This window comes from Gadus morhua, chromosome 20 (genome assembly GCF_902167405.1).
Source record: "Gadus morhua chromosome 20, gadMor3.0, whole genome shotgun sequence".
NCBI lineage: Eukaryota > Metazoa > Chordata > Actinopteri > Gadiformes > Gadidae > Gadus > Gadus morhua.
The window spans coordinates 21,444,911-21,468,512 of record NC_044067.1 but is presented as its reverse complement, the minus strand read 5'-3'; the positions used below and the strand labels follow the sequence as shown (position 1 = coordinate 21,468,512).

Sequence of the window (23,602 nt, the reverse complement as noted above, 5' to 3'; positions counted from 1 at the left end):
ATTGTACTATGGGTCTTCATGTGTCCTGAATAAAATCATATATATATATATATATATATATATATATATATATATATATATATATATATATGCATGTGCATCCACCTCCGCGTACTTTTATGTGTGCATTTGTATATGTGTGTGTGTGTGTGTGCACCTGTGTGTGTGTGTGTGTGTGTGTGTGTGTGTGTGTGTGTGTGTGTGTGTGTGTGTGTGTGTGTGTGTGTGTGTGTGTGTGTGTGTGTGTGTGTGTGTGTGTGTGTGTGTGTGGTGTGTACCAGTAGCAGACAGTGGCTTGTAGCTGAGGGTCCACTGGTAGCGGGCCCGTCTGTGGGGTGTGACGGTAACCGTGAGCAGCAGCCTGGAGCAGGAGGGGACGGTTCTCCTGCTGGACTCCAGATGGAGGGCTGGGGGGCCGAGGAGGTACAGGTTGGAACACAGCAGCCCTTACATCACCATCAGCCCAAGACACACACTAGAAAACTAGCGTTAGCTGACGGTTGGTTCTTGTTGAATGAGTCCAGTTATGTGTCTAATTTAAAGTCTGATAGCAGACGAGCACAAATGTGGTCATCACTTTCTTTGACTTTCAAAATCAGCCAGCGCTAATAACTTTTCCAGTGGTTCCACGGCTCCGAACACCAAAGTCCTTAGAAAAGTTTCTGTAAAAGTTCAGAGTCAATGCTGTGGAAATTGGCCAGCATGACAATAACTAATAACCTTCTGAAAGCTTCATTCACTCGCACAAATACATTTTTCTTCACTTCCTCCCTCCAGAATCTCGCTCCAGCTCGATCTGGACCCCAGATTACATCCACATCCACAGTCACACACAGAGCCATGCAGTACCTAGCGGCTCAGTGCAGCGGGGGTCGGAGGTCAGCTCCTGGTCCAGCAGGGTCTGCTGCACCTCCAGGCCCAGGGAGAGGGGACAGAGGCTGCTGTTCACCAGAGAAACCTCCACTGCCCTGCTGCCGCCAACCAGCATCTCCCCCAGCTCCACCACCGGGCTCTCAGCCTTCAGCGCATGCACACACACACACACACAAGCGCAGGCATGCACACACACGCATACAAGCACACAGACACACACACGTACACGCACAAGCATACACACACACACACACACACACAAGCAGGCACGTATGTATACACCACAAGGATGTCCTAAGTATTTCAGTTGTTGATTCAAAAGTATTTTGCATTTGGTGACTTATGTTTGTGAATGGTTAGTATTATTCAACTTTCACCACACACACACACACACACACACACACACACACATACACGTACACACACACACGCAGACACGGGTTGCTTTACCCGTATGGTTCCCTGACAGCCCATGGCCGTCACTTCAAGACCAAGTCGTGATGTTCGACCTCCAGGAGTCTGGATTGGCCAGAAGCTGAGGAAAGGTGTCATGTTGTACGTTGTCTCCTCCAATGGGCTGAACATCCATGTCTGGACCTGTGGTATTTCAACAGATACACTGAGAACGCTACATTCTCAGCACCTTCTTCACTAGAAAGCCTCATGGTTTATCTGTGGTTCAGTGCATTGTAGGGAGGGGAAATGTGTGCGTGTGTCTATACGTGTGTGTGTGTGTGTGTGTGTGTGTGTGTGTGTGTGTGTGTGTGTGTGTGTGTGTGTGTGTTTGTACGGGAGGTGTATGCGTGTGTGTCTAGCGCGCGCGCGCGTGTGTGTGTGTGGGTGTGGTTGTGGGTGTCTGTGTGTGTGGGAGGTGTATTCGTGTGTGTGTGCGTGTGCGTGTGCGTGTGTGTGTGTGCGTGTGTGTGTGTGTGCGTGCGTGCGTTATTCACCACACTGTCGTTGGGCTGCATTTCTCCTGATTCTGGGTCCACACAGATGACTCTGCTGTCCTCTCCAGGAATCCTCCACTGGTAACTGGCATGTTTCAACAACAAATACCAACCGAGGAAATGGACTTTAGGGCCTTTATGGATCAATACTTTATTAAAAGATACATTTAAAGAGTTCCTGGGAAGCTATTTACCATTGAGTAATTTAGGAGAAGGGTTTATCCAATGCGACTTTCAGATACATTCGATAAAGGTGCCATAAAATTATTAATGATGTCTACTGAGTTTGCGGACAATGGGGATTGAAGCCAGTAGCTTTGGGCTGGGACTGGGACTCAAACAACCCTAGCCCATTGCACATACATCCATTTAAAGAAACCTTAAAAAGTAAAAAGGCACTTCAACATGCATGCAAAACTTATTTTGTTTGTTCATTTGAGATGAAACCATTGAGATGTTTGACCCTCACTTTTGGATGTATGTATTCATTTGAGTGTGTTTCCCTCTTCTATTAGCTGTGCCCGTTGGTTTGTCTGTAATGTTGAATTATCACCCCAGCCTTCCTCTGCTCCCCGTGTCATTGTTCAGCTCCTGGTGTCTTTCATTTGGTCTTAATGTTTCGTCGCATAGTTTTTTACTTCAATTTTGAGGGGAAAATTGGATACATATACATGCAAAGGGAATGCATGTATTTATGTTCTGTATTATTTGAAATTACAGTACAGGATGGTGTTGCAGTTGATAGTATGAAGCGTGACGTATGAACAGCGGGCCCCTGGGGTGTGCGGTGGACAGCGGGCCCCTGGGGGGTGCAGTGGGCCCCTAGGGGGTGCGGTGGGCCCCTGGGGGTAGCAGTGGGCCCCTGGGGTGTGCAGTGGACCCACCCCAGGGGCACGCGGCTGGTGTTCCTGATGCAGTGGCTGCGCTGCGAGCTGGACCCCACCGCCGTAGGCTGGAGGTGGAGGCAGCCCTCCGCTTCCATGGCAACACTCGGCTCTTCCACCCAGCTGATCACTGTAATTTCCTGGAAGACACACACACACACACACACACACACACACACACACACACACACACACACACACACACACACACACATATATACACACAAGCAACCACCAGTCAAATTATATAATATACAATGATCACTATTTTAAGTGAGTTTTCTTTATTATGCATTCTACCTTTGATCTTTTATTACATTTTCAAGTGTTTGCATGTGTTGGGAAAGCGTGGACTCAACATTTCATCTCCATCAGCGACTGCTGCTCGGTGTTCAATGTGTAAGCATCATATGACTAGAACAGGGTTAGTATGAGGCCCCTGTGGGTGGGCTCATAATCGTTGGTACCTGCGTGTTCATGGCACCGTTGAGCTGCAGGTTGAGGCTGAAGCCGTGTCGGGGACAGTCCTCGGTGGGGGTGGTTCTGAGGTGGAGGATCTGGTGGTGCCTAGGCAGAACCAGGCCACAGCCCGGCACCACAGACACCGAGCCCGCTAAGGGGGAGGACTGGTCGGGGTGGAGGTTGAAGGAGAGGGGCAGGTCTCCGGAGTTCTGGAGAAGAACCGTCCGGTAGGAGAGGAGGCTCAGTGCTGGGAAGACCTGAGGAGAGGAAATAGTCGACGGCCCATTGGTCAATCCCAACGAATGATGAGAGGAGCGCTCTGGTCAGGGGAATACATTTTCAGAAGGTCTAGTAAAAATACAATATATATATATATATATATATATATATATATATATATATTTACGCTCAAACAAAAAAAAAAAATTGGACATAATCTATAAACCTAGGCGGTTATATAATGACTTTCTTAGAGAATGAAAAATGATAAGACAACCACCAAAGAAATGTAATAATTATGTGTTATAGGCGGATTATTTGTTTATCAACACGGCGGATGCGCAAGCGGAAAGATGGCAAAAAGAAAAAATGGACTGGTTGCCATGGTTATCTCCGTGTGGAGAATTTGCAGTTGCGGTTTTAATTAGCGATTTTGTCAGCTTACTGTTACATTAAACTGTAATCAGACAACGCGGTTATATGCTATAGACCCTAAGTATCTGTGGTATAAAGGCTGGGACGAATTTCGAATAATAAATATGGACACTTTATGTTGAAAGTTTAGACCGTCGCGATTCCCATTGAAGCGCGCTGATTATTCTTCAAAGCGAGAGTTGGTAAATTGTGAAAAATGAATTAAACTGTAATCAGACAACGCGGTTATATGCTAGACCCTAGAGTATCTGTGGTATAAAGGCTTGGACGAATTTCGAATTATAACTATGTACAATCCACAACGTTAGCTCTCTGGCTCATAGCTCAGCGGACTAGAATTCCTCCCGTTGCCAAGTCGTAGCTACGGTCCGTCCTATTTATGTGAAAAACTTTATATTTGGATTGTAAAACTCATGAAAATTTAAATGAATGATCTTGTTTTCTTTTCTTTGGCAAGTGACCATGGTATAAGCGGGATAATGCCCTTCGAGGTGTCAAAAACTTGTTTGATCGATCGTAATTAAAGGAGACTACTTTAGGGAGATAAACTCAAACAGAGTTTACATTTAATAAGCATGCAATACGAATAAGAAAAAGCATAATTATTAAAGTATTTGAATAGTTTTATTATGGTGGCAAGCATGAAGTAGATTGAGTCTTATTGACAAGTCGGCTAATATTTACTTATTTTGGCTAATGCTCTCTAGAAAGGCCAGTTGTGGCTTTCTAGTATTTGCTATTACGGTATTAATATAGGCTTTCTCTGTGGCTAGTATCTCACCACAGTGGGGGGCTGTAGAGTGCAGCGTGGCACAAAGTGCTCCCGGCCCAGCTGAAAGGAGTGACCTATGACCCGGACGGTCACACACCAGGACGGGAACAGGAGCCCCTCCTCCACCTGGCCCGGCTCTCGCAGCACCTGGTGGGGTAGTGAATATTGATAGGAGTTTAGCATCAAATATGTGTAACATAGTTCAAAGGATCAGGAGAATCAAGTTTTCTTTCCTTTCACTAAACAATCTCTGAACCAATGTTTAAGTTTCCTATAGCTACACTTATAAAGCTGTGAGAAACTGGGTTTAATGTGATTTCTTAAAATAATATTGTATAAGATAATATTGGATTCTTCCATTTGGGAATATATACTGTATGGAACCCTTTTAACAAAAACAAAAAGTTTGAACGGGAACAGGGATGATGACTTAGTATTGGGGTAACACTTTGTATTAAGGTGCACATATTAGCCATTAACTAGGTGCTTATCAATATGCCTATTAGCAACATACTGGCACTTTATTAGTAATTATTAGGTACATATTAATACCTTATTCTGTATAAACTTATTTTACCTTTACTACTCCATTAATTAATGGAGTTTAACAAAGTCTCTGTTAAATAATTTGGTTAGGGTTAGGGTTAAATGTTGTTAAATGTTCATCTTTTTTTGTTTGCTGATTTAATGCATTGTAAGCATCTCTGTGTTGTAACTGGCATTGATGCACAAGACTATACTTCTGTAATGCTTAAAATGAAATAATTGACCTGGGGACCTGGTTTTTTCATTGTACTCAGTTTTGGTTCAGTGCAGTAACCTGAATGCCATTTTGATCCTTTTCTGTATAGCTTGACTGTTTGCTATTCAAAATAAATAAACCTGCATCTGTGATAACTTGGCTATCTTCTAACTACTATGTATGCTGTAATGACTTATAATTAATAAATGTGACAAGGTTGCAACTTTAGAATAGGGAACATGTTTGGGTTAATAAGGGTCAAAGCGCTTGTGAGTTAAATATGAACAAGACCCCACTTTAGAATAGGAAACATATTTTAATTTAAAGAGACTTAATGTATTAATATGTGTCTAATAATTACTAATAAAGGGCCAATATTTTACTAATAGGCATATTAATAAGCACCTAGTTAATGGCGAATATGTGTATCTTAATATAAAGTGTTACAAGTATTTGCATTGAATACAGATCTGATACATTCTTACTTTATAAATGGCAAAACACTCCAGCTGAGCTCCATGCAGTGCATTGAGCTGTTTGGGGTCGTAGCTCACACCAAACGAAGTGGACTTTAGTGAACTCAGGTCACATGACACAGGAGATACAGCGAATGGGGAGTCAGGGTCAGTGGTCCAAACCAGACTACAGCACAGAATCAAAGACAAAACAAAATAATCACTCCATTCTTACAGTTCAGAAGGAAGATTGAACAAACTGTGTATTTCTATATAGGACACTTTTGTCCATAGCCACCTATTTTAAACTGTGTCTTTAGATGCACAGCAGAGATAAAGATTCAAACTAGGAATTTTCAGTTGGGAGTCCAAAATCCTAACCCTCTAGAGCAGGAGTCGGCAACTGGTGGCCCGCGGGCCATAACTGGCCGGCAAGACATAATATCTGGCCCGCCAGATTAGTTATATTATATATTTTTTTGAATATCGAATATCTATATCTGTTAGCTGAAATGTAAAGGGCCGGATATATAGAATTTTTATTTCTTTCACAACCGTTTTTGAATTTAAATGTATCAAATCCTGCTACTACCCCTGGAAGGTTAGAAACACACTCGTCACGGTCACGCGTAAGCTGCGAGGGGCTGAGCGGGAGTTATTGGAAACTATGCAATATTAAATGAAACGGAACCCCCCTCTATAGGCCTATATACAATAACCAAGGCAACCCAACATAACGTATTTTTGTGTGATACTGAACGCAGAGAAAGGAAGGAGCTTTTGAAAAAAGTCCACAAAAGATTTAAGATGCCAAGGTCTGAGACTTTGCTGTTTCTACGCAAATAGAGTCTCTGATAAGGCTACTTCGCCTACAGCTCTACTAACGGTGTGTAGGCTAAGAATGGAGGTTTGTGTGTTTGCGCAGTCAATCAGCACCCGCCGTGGTTAGTGTGCGTGCGTGCGTGCGTGCGTGCGTGCGTGCGTGCGTGCGTGCGTGTGCAGTCATGCCGCGTTTCCACTGCAGGGTGCGGTACGGTTTGGTTCGCCTCAGTCCGGGAGGGAGGGGGCGGTATAGCCCAGCTCAGTTCCGAGGTCGCGTTTCCACCGCCGACAGTACCCTTTATGGTAGGCCGGATTTCGATCGCCGCGGCAGCTACGTAAACATCGTAAACAACGTCTTCCTCCCCAAGAATGCAGAGGAACGTCTCCACCTCCTTGTACGCCCAAGAAAGCGTTCTAAGCGACATGTTCATTGTAAAGAATAATACCTCGAGGCTACTGTTTGTTTGTTTTTATCCCCACGTCGCCAGGAAGTGACGGTTCTGTCGACCAATCAACGGAGGGGGTGGGTAGCTCGAATTTTCCGGTACACTTTCAGGCGTCTCGTCACGTTTTCAGAACCCCAACGGGGGAGTATTGCGACACATTAGTGCCATAATTCACTAATGTGATAAAAGATGCTTTTGGGCGTATTATATTATTCCACACGCGTAGGTATTAACTGCGAGCGTGCGAATGATCTCTGCGCGCGCGCAAATTACCTCTGCGCGCGCAAAACAGCCTCTCGCACGTGCAAATTACCTCAGCGCGCGCAAAACAGCCTCTCGCGCGTAACAGCCTCTCGCGAAAGATGTTTTTACGCTCGCTCGAATTTAATTTTGGCACTATGGGGGAGGGAACCAAGGCAGGGCGGGCTTTCCTATGATTGGCCGTTTCTGAAGCGTGATATTTGATTGACAGCCCTCCTCAGCCTTCCTCTCATTCAATTCTGAATTGTACAGTAAATGGCTGAAACGATAGTTACGTATTGTAACTCTAGATTCTATGAGTATAGGCACAGCCTTTTAAGGCTATTGCTATTGGGTTATCCCTAGGCGTGAGCCGTAGCACTGAAAAATTTGTAATCCCTGACCACCAACAGCTTGGGCCTCAATTACGTCCGCGTGCGGCGTGCCTCAACGACGTCCGCATTTCGCAGATATAGTCGGGCGCCGGCGGACGTTCTGCTCCCAATAAACAGATTTTCTTCAGCTATTTAAAGGACAATGAGGCCGACACTTAAAAGGCTGCGCCTATACTCATAGAATCTGGAGTTACAATACGTAACTATTGTATTGCCATTTACTGAACAATTCAGAATTGAATGAGAGGAGGGCTGAGGAGGGCTGTCAATCAAATATCGCGCTTCAGAAACGGCCAATCATAGGAAAGCCCGCCCTTCCTTGGTTCCCTCCCCCATAGTGCCAAAATTAAATTCGAGCGAGCGTAAAAACATCTTTCGCAAGAGGCTGTTACGCGCAAGAGGCTGTTTTGCGCGCGCTGAGGTAATTTGCACGCGCGAGAGGCTGTTTTGCGCGCGCAGAGGTAATTTGCGCACGCGCAGAGATCATTTGCACGCTCGCAGTTAATATCTACGCGTGTGGAATAATATAATACGCCCGAATGCATCTTTTATCACATTAGTGAATTATGGCACTAATGTGTCGCCATAGTGGAGTACTGAAAACGAGGGCAAAACGTGTACGGCTCAGTCCGGGTCACGCCCACTTTGGGCGGTGGAAACGCAATCCGTACCGCACCTTTGCGAACCGAACCATACCTCACCCTGCAGGGGAAACGCGGCATCAGTCAGCAGCACCCACGTGGTGTGTGTGTGTGTTGTGTTGTGTTGTGCGAAGTGTTTTAAGAATGGTTGGCTGCTTTTTTAGGTGCGCACTACTGCCCTCTCTCCAGCAAAATGCCTTTCTACACTGCCAAGCCGGTTCGGTCGAGGCTTGGCACGCCCGGCGATTTCACTGTCTTATCTCAAGTTTCCTGTGTAAAACAGAGGGGGGGCTTTCTTGGTTCACTGGAGAAGGCGGGGCTGCGCATGGACTCTCGACCTCTTTAGAATAATTGGCATATTCCCGAATGTTTTTAGTTATTTATGAATGAAGACTCCCGCATGCAAGAATGATTTCATACCTGAGTGTAGGCTAGAAACGCGATTAACTATTTACAATTGCAAAAACACCAACGTATTCTTTATTTTGCAGACCACTTGTTTTTTTACTGACAAAAGCCTCGTAAGGACAGTTCTTCTGCGTCTCTCTCGTAGATCGCACCATCTTTCAACGTCTTTGTTTAATACGACTGCATCACCTTCTCTCACATGAACAGCAGCTCGCGGATTTCACTTTCTCTCCAGTTAGAACTGCTCATGATGATATCGCTGTGTTGTCTATGGAGACAGTGCAGCAACACCTCTACCCAAGCCCCCTCCCCCCCTCGGAACCGCAAAGCCATCGCAATTATATCAGAATGTAACCCAATAAACCGCCAATGTGTGTAGGGTCCGGGAGGGCAAATTGGGGTGCTAGCTCAAGCAGCCAATTTACCTCAGGCAGTGTAAACGCGCGGACCGTGCAGCGAAATAGGCGTGCATAAGACGGCATATACACTGCCAAATATGCAGACAGGAAAGGAGGAGCGGCTTTACGTGTGGCCTTTGCATATAATGAGACCCTTTCTACGGACACATTTCCCTGGCAGACTCCGGTGGAGAACCAGGCTGACAAATGCACACGTTTTTCACTTCAACTTCATATTTAGGGTTAAATTACGAGATCAGCAAATAAATCATTCAAAGACCAACGGGATGTTCCCCGCTCGGCTACATAATGAAATAACTTATTTTTCTTTTTTAATGCAATAATCACAATCACGTTTGCTGTTTATAACGTGATCAGGCATGACGGTTAGGGCATACACTTGTTTATATGTACGTCTTTTAAGAGTCATCTAGTGCTTGGTAGGCATATGACTAGCCAGCTGACGGGCCTGCACTTTCATTAAGTCCAGATAAACTTTCATTTATCAATTCCTTGAACTAGCCTTTGATAATGTTCTGGCCCGCCACCTACTGGCTGGAAAAAAAATAGTCCCGAGGCAAAACTTAGTTGCCGACCCCTGCTCTAGAGTCTAGACTAGCATATCCTGCACCCAGCCTACTCAGGAATGTTGTCTTGTACCCCTCTTGAATGGAAGGATGACTTGTTAAACAATAGGTACGCAAAAAGCCCTAGATGTGTTAGTAGGCACCTGACCATCCCCTTTGTACGGTTTGTGACGCAGACAGACTGCGAGGAAGAGCGCGAGGGAGTGGATGGAGCACAGTGGAAGACCAGCTCGGCGGGCTCCACGCTGATGTGGGAGGAAGATGATGAGGAAGAGAGGGGGGAAAGGCCTCCTGAAGAGGCTTGGTAATACTCCTCCGTGAGGGAGTTCTCAGAGAGGATGTCTGGGCTCTCCGCACTGCACTCGCTCGACTCCTGGAGAGAACAGAGAACCCCCAATGTCAGAATGGGAACCTCTCAACAAAGACACAAACACACAAACCCGGAACTCTTCCTCTAAACAAACAACAGCTAGTTTTGTTCATTAGCTGCACCTAGGGGATTGGCGATAACACATTGTGGACTCAAATATTGGGAGGCCTTTTTCTCTCTGAACCTGGAAGATCCACCACTCCAAAGAAAACATCACGAGAGCTGCACATTTGAATCCATAAATGAGGCTGAGTATGTGTGCCATTCCGCAGCTGTGATGGCAACAGCTAGCCTAGAAATCTAGACGCCCCTAGCGGCAGCAAATTTAATTTGCAGCCAGGGAGGTCTAGCCTTCTGTCGTCGTTTTTCGCTGCTGGAAACAGAAAAAGGGACAGGCCAATCAGATCGTGAGGGGTGGAATCGAGCCGAATTACGACAGAGCTGCGACGGTTGCGTGTTAGAGGTAAACAATAATGGCTGCTCTTTCGACTCGGCTTTGGCTGCGATTCTTCAAGACTTGAAGTTATCATTTTCTTTGAGAAATGAACAAAGAACTGCACTGAAGTCTTTCCTTGAAAGAAAGATGTATTCTGAGTTTTTCCGACCGGATACGGTAAAAGTTTGATTTTAGAGCGACGGAAATTTCCGGCGCTCTGACTACGTCACCTTCTTCGTTGCTCTGATTGGTTGTAGCGCTATCCTATTGCGTGCAGAGGGAACTTGAAAGACAACCGTTTATCCCGCCCAAACTGCCACCGTACGAGACCAGATCCAATATCTTTCCGATATGGGTCTGGATTGCCAGGCTAGGCAACAGCAGTAGACAAACTTGTCAATCTTTCGCATGTGAGTCATTCCTCCCTCAAAGCACTGTTATTTATTTATTCATGTCCATTATTTCAAGCCTCAAGAAATTAAAAGATTAGCCACATTAAGCTCCTCATGTCCCACCCCCATCCCCACCCATCCCTGTGGTACCTCGTCTAGCAGACACAGCGCCCCCTGGTGGTCCAGGCGCAGGCTGCGGTTCTGCAGCATGGCACTGAGCTGGTCCGGAGGGTACAGCGTGAGCCCGCGGCGCCGATGGAGCCGGTACGTGGTCAGGTGTTTGGGTCGGAGGACGGCTGGCTTCTGGAGCTCAGAGTGGCAGGTACCGATGACATCAAGAAACACGGGGCCCTAGAGCCAATACAAAAAAATAGGTCACAGGGTAGTGTCTAGATAGCTTGTGATTGCAATAATTGCAGAGTCAGGGTATTTGGTCTGTAATAGAGACTGTATAAAGAGGTCTGAATGTACACATTTTAAATCCTGTGTTAAGGCCGACCTACCCTATGCAGTATAAGACAAGCAACCTTCCGGTGGTGTATCATGGGGGATTGGGGCCTGTACGCCACCTTTAGTGTGATATGGCTGTTTGGCTGCAGAGTGCCCCCTGTTGGCTGGACGCTGAACACGCTGTGACCACAGCCGTCCAAATCCCATTGGTAGACTGCCTCACAGGGGGAGGAGTTCACCAGATCCACCTTTCTCATGGCCGCCTGTCCTTGGTCAAGATGGCCAAAGTCCAGCATGGAGCAGGATAAGGTCACGATGGGGCCTTAACGACAACATGAGTCCATTGGTTAAAGGAAAACCTTGTGAGCTTTCATCCTGAACTCTATTTTCTAATCCTTTTGGGTCAAAGGTATTTATGCAAATGACTTGTGTGAAGTTGGTCCAGTATTGAGCAAGAACATTGCAGCCATGATCCACGAAAACAGGCTTCATGGGAATCCTTTGCGGCAATTACACCCCGTCAATATGTGTCCCCCAAAGTGATGTCTTTTACCAACGACTCAGATTATATTCTAACATTATGGAAAGGATCCTGCAGAGAAATACTTGTTTTCTCTTTACCTTTGGCTTTTTCTGGCCTGGTCGTTTTTTTGTATAACCGTGTCTCGCTCAAAGACAAGTCTCACTCTGAAATCTCGTTGTTGCCTTATTGCAGGAGGAATTACTATTGTCATTAAATCTTCATTCTCCTTCACCCAAATATTTTAGATAACAGTAAATAACTAGTCCAACACAACAAACTCTCCTCTCTCCAGCTCTCACTCACGTTTCAAAATCTCTTCCTGCAAAAACTGTGCTCGTCTCATTGAGCGAGCCCCAACTAAATGGATGGTCCTAGAATGGTTATGAATAATTAATTCATAAGAAAGGCTATGATTGACTGCCAACAACTTATATCTACAAATTGCCTTCATTCACATACCTATACAGGTCCCGGTGAGTTTGAGCTGGATTTTGTTTAACGCCCCTGGACACACAAGAGTCAAGTAGTCGACTGCAACAGTGTCCACAACAACTGGGCTGTAGTGGACTGTAGCTCTGAGCGATGACCCAGGCGCAACCTCCCCAGAGCTGACATCACAGCTAAACTCGGACCCCAGCTGGGGTGTCCCCCCTTGCAGGCAAGAGAAGGCAAACGATGCAGTCACCTGGAGGAAAGGCGAGAGGAGAACTCAGAGACATGTATAGAAACAGAGTATAGAAACAGAAAATAACATTATGTTTTACTATTTACACACTGATCAGAAGCTTTCATCCAAACAAACTAGCGTACACAACAGGCCAATAGATACAGGTCATAAGCAGGTGTTAGGGGTGAGGGTCTGGACATTGGGGATCAAACCTTTGGCTGGGAGTCAATACCCTAACCACTATTAGATCATCCGGTCCTTGCTATTTTAAATTCCCTAGTCTTACAACTCTGACTTTAGATAAAATCTTAAGCCCAGAGTAGATTTTCGAGGACCAGCTCAAATCAGGCTGAACAGGGCGTGTCACTTTTCATATTCAAGCAATAATGTGGCCGAAAGTGGGAAACTGTAACTGCGTCATCATTAGCAAACTCAAACTGAGCCAGCAGTCGTAAACTGTAATAAAGTGTAGAATATCTAAGTAGCAAATCAGGAAATAAAGTGTTACTCCTTGTTACTGCAGTCCTGGTTTCCGGCTCTGGGCGCCACCCTGAAGATTTTATTCCCTTACAGGGACTTGAACGTTTTGACGTTCTAAAACGTTGAGGGATGCATTAGACCTGTGCTACAGAGGATACTGCAAGTGGTACATGGGATTTTATTCTAGACCCATTTACAAAGAAATAATGTAGATTATTGAAAATAAATATATTATAAATATTGTTTACTGAATGTAGTATTATGGCATGTTATAATTCCAAAAATGCTCCACATTCTCCCACGAGGTCTGATTATGCAAAATACCAACCTTGCCATTACCGTTGTTATGCGGTAATAACACACTTATAGCCCTATCACCAGCTCACTATTGTCCTGCAGATCTGGTGCGCCAGAGCATTAGCATTATTGTTGGCATTGACTAAACTAAACAAAATAATGACAAAACGAGATGATGGTTTTCACTATGGAGTGAGTGTGTCTGAAGACCAAACAAGACCAAGAGGACTCATGTCCAAATTTAGAAAAAGTTGTCCATGCTTTAAGATTATTGTAACAGCCTCTTTGCAGGCCTTTCAAAACAAGCTCTTAGCAGCTACAGCTGTTTCAGATTGCAGCAGCTAGAGTTCTAACAAAGACCGAAAGACATGAAAACATTACACCAATCCTCCAATCCCTGCATTGGCTCCCTGTATGGTAGTGTTGATTTTCAAAATACTGCTGCTCTGCCATAACTCACTAAACGGTTTAGGGCCAAAGTATTTCACTGAATTGTTCAGCTAAATGAACCTCTAGACCTTGGAAAGCTGCATTCAGCTACTATGCAGCACATAGCTGGAATAACTTCCTAAAGATCAGATACTTGCTCCACCCCTGACTACATTTTAATCAAGGTATTATTATTTTATTTAAATGTCTCATATGTATTTATCTATTTTCTTTGATAAATTACATGTTTGTATGTGCAGCACATGGAGTCTAGCCTGGGTATGCCAATGCTGCCTTGCGCGCGATGTCATTTCGCGCTGCTAGGCACCCTGGATTCCATGGATCCAATTTTCGCCTGAGATAGGGAACCAATCACAGAACGGGGAGGGACGGCAAGACGATGACGATGTCTATGCGACACATCGAAGCTTGTAGTTTACGGATCCAAAATGGCAGCAGACGCTTTACCTTTCGATGCAGCCATAGATAGTGTTCTAAGTAGTTTAAAACGCAAGTTTATTTTGAAAAAATAGCAACTTTCGGCGTTAAACTCTTTCATTACCAAGAAGGATGTCTTTGCCCTGCTACCAACAGGCTTTGATTGAGTATGAGCTACGTACAGACTCATATGATAGACATTCGTAGCGCCCAATAAACGGCTGCGGGCAATCGTAAACCCCGCCTCAAATACGAGAAAATGAATGTGTGTGGTTCCCAGACCTCATCTCAATGTAGAATGAGATGAGGTCTGGCGTTAGCCAGGCTACATGGAGTCTGTCTTGTGTATGAAATTTGCTGCATAAATAAAGTTGACTTGACTGAATAAACACACTTATGCAGGCCTCAGACTTATTCTTTAGTCTGCTTTCCACTGGCCTTGTAGCCTAGAAATCTAGACGCCCCTAGCGACAGCAAATTGAATTTGCAGCCAGGGAGGTCTAGCCTTCTGTCGTCGTTTTTCGCTGCTGGAAACAGAAAATGTGAAAGGCCAATCAGATCGTGAGGGGCGGAATCGAGCCGAATGACGACAGAGCTGGGACTGTTCCGTGTTAAAGGTAAACAATAATGGCTGCTGCTGCTGGCGAACAGCTGTCTTTGTACTCGGCTTTGGCCGTGACTCTTCAAGACTTGGGGCCCTATCTTGCATCCGGCGCAAGTGACTTAGTCACTGGCGCATGTGTCGTTGCTAGTTTACAACTGGCGCAGAGCGCTCTTTTGCCACCTGCGCCACTCGCCGGTAAATTAGGGAATGATCTTGCGCCCCAAGGGGCGGTTCGGCGGAAGGAGGAGGCGTGTTCTGGCGCAAACGGTATTTTGCCGTCTCTGAATACCATTGCGCTACTGACCAGGAAATACCTGGTTTAAAGTCAGTGGCGCGTTGTTCAGATGCTATTTTAAGGGCGCAAGCATACATGCGCATGCGATGCATACGGATTGCTTGTGCACCTCGCGAATACACTTTGCTTCTCTCATCTACCTAGCCGCACATTCTTGGTAAATTATTTGGGAAAGAACAGCTGATGCAGCGGTAATAAGTTGTAGGCTACTTTTTAATCAATGCATCTGCAAACACCGTACAGCAAACACATTTTCTTGAGACATCGTGTAGGCCTACATGCCCATAACTTTTAGGATTGATGAGTAGGCATATTTGATCGTGAAAAACATTGCTTTACCGCGAGTGAGTGTTAAAAAGAATTAATGAATGCGGGCGCGCGTGTGTGCTCTGTTTAAACACACGCAAACTAAACACTCTCATCATCATCTCATCTTCGTCGGCTTATCGGGGGTCGGGTCGCGGGGGGAGCAGCTCAAGCAGGGGGCCCCAGACTTCCCTTTCCCGGGCCACATTGACCAGCTCTGACGGGGGGATCCCGAGGCGTTCCCAAGCCATTGTTGAGATATAATCTCTCCACCTAGTCCTGGGTCTTCCCCGAGGTCTCCTCCCAACTGGACGTGCCTGAAACACCTCCCAAGGAAGGCGCCCAGTGGGCATCGTTACCAGATGCCCGAACCACCTCAGCTGACTCCTTTCTAAGTAAAGGAGCAGCGGCTCTAATCCGAGTTCCTCACGGATGGCTGAGCTTCTCACCCTATCCCTAAGGGAGACGCCAGCCACCCTTCTGAGAAAACTCATCTCGGCCGCTTGTACCCGCGATCTCGTCCTTTCGGTCACCACCCAACCCTCATGACCATAGGTGAGGATAGGAACGAAGACAGACCGGTAGATCGAGAGCTTTGCCTTGCGGCTCCGCTCTTTTTTCGTAACAACGGTGCGGTAAAGCGAACGCAATACCGCCCCCGCTGCTCCGATTCTCGGGCCAATCTCACGCTCCATAGTACCCTCACTCGCGAACAAGACCCCGAGGTACTTGAATTCCTTCACTTGGGCAAACTAAACACGTAACGCATAATACAATCAATGGCAATGTCTATTACCGCGGGGACACATGCATACAATACTGATAAGAAACAATGTTTATAATGTATTGCGTAGCCTATATCATTAAATAGAACCACAGTTACTGCATATCATATGTTATATTCTATCATACGTTTTCTTTGCCGAAATTTATTTGAGGACTCAGTATTTCTGAAGTTGTGGAAGAAAACCCCTTATTCCATGTGTGAATTAGGCCACATTATTTGGCAATAAACTAAGCCATTTGCAAATTCATGTGCATCTGTCTCATCGGAGACTGCAGACGCGCTGTCAAAATATCAACTCGTCCGATTCAAATGCGCTCATGGCTCTTAAAGGGGATGGGAGCTGGCACTCTCATTGGTTTGTTGCACGTTACGCCCAAACCACACCTACGGGTAATTAGGCTGCTTCAGACCAACCCTTTTGACGCTTGCGCCGCGGCGCAAGCGTCATTTGTCCGCCTGTAAAATAGCGATAGCGCCGTAGAACCGCCCACAAAGCTACTTGCGCTTTGCGCTTTCCCACTTGCGTTTCAGACCGTTAAAATAGGGCCCTTGAAGTTATCATTTTCTTTGAGAAATGAACGAAGAACTGCACTGAAGTCTTTCCTGGAAAAGAAAGATGTATTCAGAGTTTTGCCGACCGGATACGGTAAAAGTTTGATTTTAGAGCGACGGAATTTTCCGTCGCTCTGACTACGTCACCTTCTTCATTGCTCTGATTGGTTTTAGCGCTATCCTATTGCGTGCAGAGGGAACTTGAAATACAACCGTTTATCCCGCCCACACTGCCACCGTACGAGACCAGACCCAATATCTTTCCAATATGGGTCTGGCTTGCCAGGCTACTGGCCTTGAACTTTTTGCAGTACTACTTGTATAAAGAGGGCGCTGTCACTCTTTGCTGAGCCACTGCATGTATTTATCTATTGTTTACCATTTTAATATGAGGTGGTTCACGAAAGGTCTTTGGTAGTAGGCCCTACACCTAAAGTCAAAGGTTAGGAACGCATGAATAAGACAGTGTGAGGAACGTCAGCCAGGAGCTATAGCTGTATTTTAGTTTAAATGAATGAGGTATAAAGTAAGTGTGTATCTAGACACCATTCAGGCTGGAACACAATGAGACTGAATGGATTAAATAACTTCACGTTCACATGTTTCTGTTATAAAGCATGGCACCATCGATGTGCAATGCAATGTAATGTACCGGGATCTAGTACTCACAGGTGACATGTTGCAGATGGTAAAGGATTTCTTGCGGTGGCAGCCTATTGCTACTGAGCCAAAGAGCAACTCTGGAGCGGCTTCAGGATCCTCCTCTCCTTCTGTGCACCTCAGCTGGAGAGAGGGGTATTTGGCTGAAAGTGAGGGCATTATGTGTCAAAGCCCAAATCGTTAAAGTTCATTCATTCATTACATGTTCATGTTCTTCCCCAATCTATTTTCTTCCTGATGGTTTTTCTCAAATTCACATGAAAGGGTTATTCATTGGTGATGGTTATTCATAGGCTCTTGCTGAAAGCCGTTAGACCGCTAGTATCTCCTTAAGTTCAGGGGACCACCCAGATGTCAGAGTTCACGTTCTGTTTCAGGCCCCGTCCACACGAAGCCGAAACGGGCGAAACCGTTCCGGTTTCGATCTATCCGGTTTCAGAGTATTTTCGTAAAGACGGAGTCAAGCGAAACTAGGTAGATCTGTACAAACGCTGTAGTACACATGCCAGGCCCATAAGGGGCGCTGCTTCTGCTACAGAAATCCAGAAGAAAAATAAATAATAAGAAGAGGCGAGTATGCGCATAAAGGCTGCCCCCCGAACCACTTACAACACAAACAGTCATCATTAGAGATGACTGTTTGTGTAAAGATCATTAGAAATCGGCAATTAAGGCAGAGCAGGAGGAGAAGGGAGTTCTCAGATGCCATCTTCTCAGAGGACAAGATGTTTTTGACATTCAGACATAAACCCAACCCAACTCCAAGTGCTTCTGCAGCTGTGAAATTCTACATGGACCTGCATTGGGCCAGACCACTCACCTTGTCCTCGAAGGAGCACAGTGCATCGGCCTAGCAGCTCTTCTCCTGTGTCGCCAAACCTGCAGAAAGCCTCCCGCTGGTGCACCAGCGCCTCGTGTGGCTGGAAGACCACAGTGATGAGACCTTCCTGGCTGGGCTCCAGCAGGCCTTGGTCTGGGCTCACATGAAACGGTGGTGGACACTCCCACTGGAACCATGTATGGAGTTTACTGGGAGGGAGCACACAGCAGGGGGTTGAGAGTGCCACAGCAGTGGAGGGGGTTGAGAGTGCCACAGCAGTGGAGGGGGTTAGAGAGAGAGAGAGAGAGAGAGAGAGAGAGAGAGAAAGAGAGAGAGAGAGAGAGAGAGAGAGAGAGAGAGAGAGAGAGAGAGAGAGAGAGAGAGAGAGAGAGAGAGAGAGACACTTAAAAGAAGAGACAGTAAAAGATTGAGGAAGAGAGACATGAAAGAGTGAGAGAGGAAAAGATTGAAAGGGACATTTTAGAGAGACAGAGATAGTGAAAGAGTGAGAGGGGGAAAGACAGCCTTGCTTTTGTTTGTTTATTATGCTGTATATCCAGACGTAAAGTGACACAACAAGACTCAAAACCAAAAGCAAAAACTGAAATTCCCAAACTACGTAAAGATTCTGCAGCCGTTCAAACATACATGCAAACTCAGACACATGTTACTTATCCAGGCGTACCTTTGGTTCTTTAACACCAGCGTGGTTTGTGTGGAGTGCTTCAGGGCACAGATTGGCAGCAGGACAGAGTCTGGAGCCACCAGGGCGTGGCGGGGGAGTGTGGCCCGAAGAGACACCACAAAGCTGCCGTCCCTCCCTTCAAAAGCTACACTGTCCTCGTACTCACACTGAACAGGAGGAACAGAGGCTTATGGTACGGCCACACAGAACGTGTTACGTGCGTTAGAGGCGAAAATCTGCATATTTGCATAGGGAACCATTGGTTTAGGCGCGTAGATGCGTTACACGCGCTAAAGCAGCGCGTTAGGCACGTTGGACGCATTTTAAGCACCTAAATAACATCCCCAACGCACCAACGCACCCAACGCACCAACGCGCAGAGTTCAAAAAATGTAACTTTTGACGTGCCAACGCGTGAAGTTTAGATTCTCTGCCCAAGCCCGAGCCGTCCTGCGGGCCGGGTCGGGGCCGGGTCGGGGCCGGGTCGGGGCTGATGTTTCCCACCACTATCCTCGGGCCGGGTTGAGAACCGATTTAAACCCTTTTTTTAAATCATTGTAGTTTAGCTATGGTATTTATGGTATGCATGCCTTAAGTTACCCTCTCGTGTGGGCTGAAGGTGAGCGGGAGAGGGTAGGAGGTGCCTGGGCTGATGAGGATCTGCTGGGTCAGCACACTCCTGAAGTACTTGGACACTGGAGCCCTGGGAGGACACACACAACGGGTTAACTTTTTTTATGGCTTAAGAGAGAAGTATACTTTGAATTCAGCATTCGATTTGTGTGTGTGTTTGCGTGTGTGTGTGTGTTTGTGTCTGTGTGCCCGCCTGTGTGTGTGTGTGTGTGTATCTGTGCATGTGTAAGCGTGTTTTTTATGTGTTTGTCTTTGTCTTTGTGCCAGCCTGGGTGTGCGTGTGTGTGTGTGTCTGGGTGTGTGTGTGTTTGTGTGTGCGTGTGTGTGAGTGTGTATTTGTGTGTGTGTGTGTGTGTGTGTGTGTGTGTGTGTGTGTGTGTGTGTGTGTGTGTGTGTGTGTGTGTGTGTGTGTGTGTGTGTGTGTCCGCCTGGGTGTGTGTGGGAAGTGTGTATGTGTGTGTGTGTGTGTGTATGTGCGCGTGTTAGTGTATGTGTGTCCGTGTGTTTGAGTTTGTCTAAGCATGTGTATGCGTGCATGTAAGGGTATCCCCATTGTTTCACAACCTGAGCCGTAGTTTCTGCAGCTTGCTGTGGACATTCTTTAATACTAAGGTCTTGGTGAAGTTCTTCCCCAACTCCCAGTCTTCCCACAGCAGCTCTGGGGAGGTCTCCACACCCAGAAAGCAGCACCTTTGGCTGGGTGTCCGTGGATGGGGCTCCCTTGGTCGTTGGGGCTCCCCTGATGGCTGCGAGCTGTGGCACTGTTAACACGTGAAGCAAGCAGCTCAAGGAAGGATACACAAGGTCAAAGCATTGAGAAGACAACTAGTATATTGCACCACAATGTCACTAGGAAGAGGACACTCCAGAACTTCCACAAAGCCTGGTACCATTGACCTTTGGTCAGGGTTAAATACCTAGTTTCTATTACTTAAAGATGTTCACAGGACGAAAGAGGAAATGAAGGAAAGGTTGATCGAGTAGATTCAGCAGTTTAGTTGCATTATACATTAAAGTAATATGAATAGTATTCAGATGATTATAATAATAATTATTTTTATTATATGATTATTATTATTATATGATATTAATATACCGATATAATATACCACCACCGCATATTTTCACTTTTATTGGGATGAAGTGTTCGATATTCTTTAAACAGACCAACCATGAGAAAACAGAGATGGTTGTGAAAGATGTAGAAAAGACCAGCCCATACAAACACCTCTGTAGTAAAGCAGGCTGCACTGGAACACAAAGCCATTCCCACACACATGGGCTCTTTAATGGATACATTTTGCATACTCATCAAATTATGCTTATGCTGTAAAAACTATAGTGTGTGTGTGTGTGTGTGTGTGTGTGTGTGTGTGTGTGTGTGTGTGTGTGTGTGTGTGTGTGTGTGTGTGTGTGTGTGTGTGTGTGTGTGTGCCTGCGTGTGTGCCTGCGTGTGTGCCTGCGTGTGTGCCTGCGTGTGTGGGGTGGCTATTTTACTTACTCTAACATCATCCATGTTGCTTTTGGGGGTCCACCCTGATGATTACTCCAGGTGGAGGGGATTCTGAGGGAGTCAGAACGACTGAAGAGAAGAGGAAGTGGTTCCCGGGGTGCAAAGGTCAGATCAGTCAAACGGTGCAAGATATTCTGGTGTGACCCCCGACCGAAAGGTTACGGTTTTGAACCCCGATGTCTGCAGTCTGCATCCCTTTCATCTGGCTTCTCATCCACAACATTTACCTCAAAACGGATTGTTCTTGGAAACTGCTGTTTCGATTAACTTTTTAACAAAAAAATGTATACAGAATAAATGACAGATTAGTTCTTAAATAAAATACGTTTGAAGTGTAGGCCTGTGTACCACATGGACTGAGTTCAGTCTTCAGCATTCAGCTCAGGGTTTAACCTCCATGTAAAACAGGCTGCTACAGGCAGTGTTGCCAGATTGGGCCGGAAATCTGGCCCATTCTGGCAACACTGGCTACAGGTTCAGTCATGTACGGCGAAAAAGAACTCAAAACTCCATTAAAACTAGTCAAAATGCAAAGTTATGATCCTCAAACGGTGAACTCGCTTCCCGTCAAATAATTCAAGTTTGAAGAATGAAAATGTAATTAAATAAAACCCCACCAAGGTGAGCTGAAGAGACGCTTCTTTTTCCTTGACTCGACGTCTCCAACGGCAGCGGAGAGAGACGCCTGATCGTTGCCATGGCAACGAAAGCAGCTCCGGGTGCCCATATTTGGCAGGTTCCGCTTCCGCATAGGTGCCCACCGCTCCCAAGCAGGAAAATGCATGAAAAATACCTGTTGATGTTTTCATGTTTTTTGCCCAAATGTATATATGATGTACAAAGTATGCTCTGATATAATAACCTATCTGAATAAGAATAATTACAACAACACAAAAGATTGGTTTGGGCGCTTTTAATCCCAAATCCGTTAGGTAATATGCATAGGACATCTAAACAGCAAAGATTTACAAAATAATTACTATATTATCCAATTATTATTGCGTAAAAATAATGTTTTTTACAATCCAAAACCAGTTCCATAGCTATTAAGCCGATGTCATACAGTAGTCAACAACAACACGGAAAACCGTCCCAGGCTCTTGCAATAGCCCACCATTGGTTTAAAGGTGAGGGAGGAAAATAAATGAAGTCTTCTGAAGATCCATAATAATGCTTTATGTTTCACGTTTGTTTGCTGATGAGGTTTTCCACGCGTATATTTCTAATTCAATCCCAGAGACGACCTGCCACCGGCTAAGCCCCGCCTGTAAAATACTTCAACATTACTTATTTACACCAAAGTGGTGCAAATAAAGCAGTTATTTTGGATAAAGAAGTATCTTTGGTCTGAACTGTACAAAAGTGGGACAGCCTTAGTTTCTTCAGCGTTGTCATTTAGTTTCTAACCATAATTACAAATGTTTTGCCCTCTCTTACCTAAAGGCTAGAATATTTGAATTGACCTCCAATTCAAATACCACGATGGAGAACTAGGCAGTCTTGGGACTTCTTGGCGGCGGGGGCATAGGCCAAGTCGTAGAATGCAAACGCATTTCTTCTGGACACATTAACGCCATTAAAGGTTGGATAGGTGATTTGCTTTTTTGGCATTTTTGCAAAATTACTTGAAATCCTTATCATAACCCGCTTACAGCCACGGAGTTAGAAGTACTGACATGAAAATTAAACAAGTCAATCATCTGTGGAACGGGCAGGGCTCGAAAAACTCCAGCCAATCATTTCCATTGCCACCGAGTTGCATTGGACAGTAAGTACGTCAATCAAATGGTCGTACTGCACTCCCCCTCCCCCCGCGCGCGACCCCTTCGTGCAGTACTCGTGACCCAGAGCTCGTGACCCAGAGCAAGCTCCTGTTTGTTGTTATCCTGCGGTAGCTACTGGAACTAGTTAATCCACATTTGGACCTAGCAGTAGAAGACAATTTCCATGGCAGACAAGACGCCACCATCCCCACCACCACCACCACCACCAGCAAAGAGAAGGAAAACTCTTTTTCAGAGAGTAATTGATAATAAAAACGCTGAAAGAGAAAAACTGAAATCAAGAATAATCCTAGGCGCTGCTTTCGAACGTTGGCGGCAACTGAAGGACGAAAAGGGTCTAAAAACCGATGCTTGTGTGGCGGTTGACCTAGTTTCAAAGTTTATACCGTTTATACTCGGTAATACCGGTGTGGAGACGAGTGTATTACTCGGTGTGAAAATGTCCACACCGCGGAAACCCTAGTGAAAACCAGGACTTCCAATACAATTATATGAAACAAACATACATTTTCTAAAAATAGTAATGATTTATGTGACCGTTTAATGTTTATAACATCTGGTCCAACCATAGCAGCGAGAACGTATTCTCAGCAGGGGGTGCTGGGAAAAAAAAAAACTCAGCCTGCACTAGACTCGCAACTCGTTACATTGATAAAAAAAAGATGTATAGCAGCGCAGCTCAATTACACCAGTGCATGCGCGCACAGTTGAACATCGATCGTTCACATCCAGCTGCTCACAGAACAAGTTTA

General features: G+C 45.6%; 1 protein-coding gene across 4 annotated transcripts in view; it reads right to left on the bottom strand.

Moving 5' to 3' along the window:
* Positions 1 to 21,741, bottom strand: part of cfap65 (cilia and flagella associated protein 65) — a 35,680-nt gene extending 13,939 nt beyond the window's left edge. For 3 of the 4 annotated variants that reach the window (XM_030344169.1, XM_030344172.1, XM_030344171.1), the window contains exons 1-19: positions 21,684 to 21,741; positions 21,055 to 21,135; positions 20,118 to 20,314; positions 19,521 to 19,623; positions 18,921 to 19,087; positions 18,236 to 18,444; positions 17,425 to 17,558; positions 12,360 to 12,585; positions 11,431 to 11,699; positions 11,078 to 11,278; positions 9,873 to 10,102; positions 5,823 to 5,979; positions 4,605 to 4,742; positions 3,175 to 3,426; positions 2,708 to 2,847; positions 1,824 to 1,908; positions 1,324 to 1,470; positions 850 to 1,018; positions 279 to 407 (exon numbers count right to left, since the gene is read on the bottom strand). In XM_030344169.1, the coding sequence (XP_030200029.1) occupies positions 279 to 407; positions 850 to 1,018; positions 1,324 to 1,470; positions 1,824 to 1,908; positions 2,708 to 2,847; positions 3,175 to 3,426; positions 4,605 to 4,742; positions 5,823 to 5,979; positions 9,873 to 10,102; positions 11,078 to 11,278; positions 11,431 to 11,699; positions 12,360 to 12,585; positions 17,425 to 17,558; positions 18,236 to 18,444; positions 18,921 to 19,087; positions 19,521 to 19,623; positions 20,118 to 20,314; positions 21,055 to 21,069 (2,968 nt within the window). In that variant the 5' untranslated portion in view covers positions 21,070 to 21,135; positions 21,684 to 21,741. The other variant, XM_030344170.1, reaches the window with a different exon arrangement.
* Between the last annotated feature and the right edge of the window lie 1,861 nt (positions 21,742 to 23,602).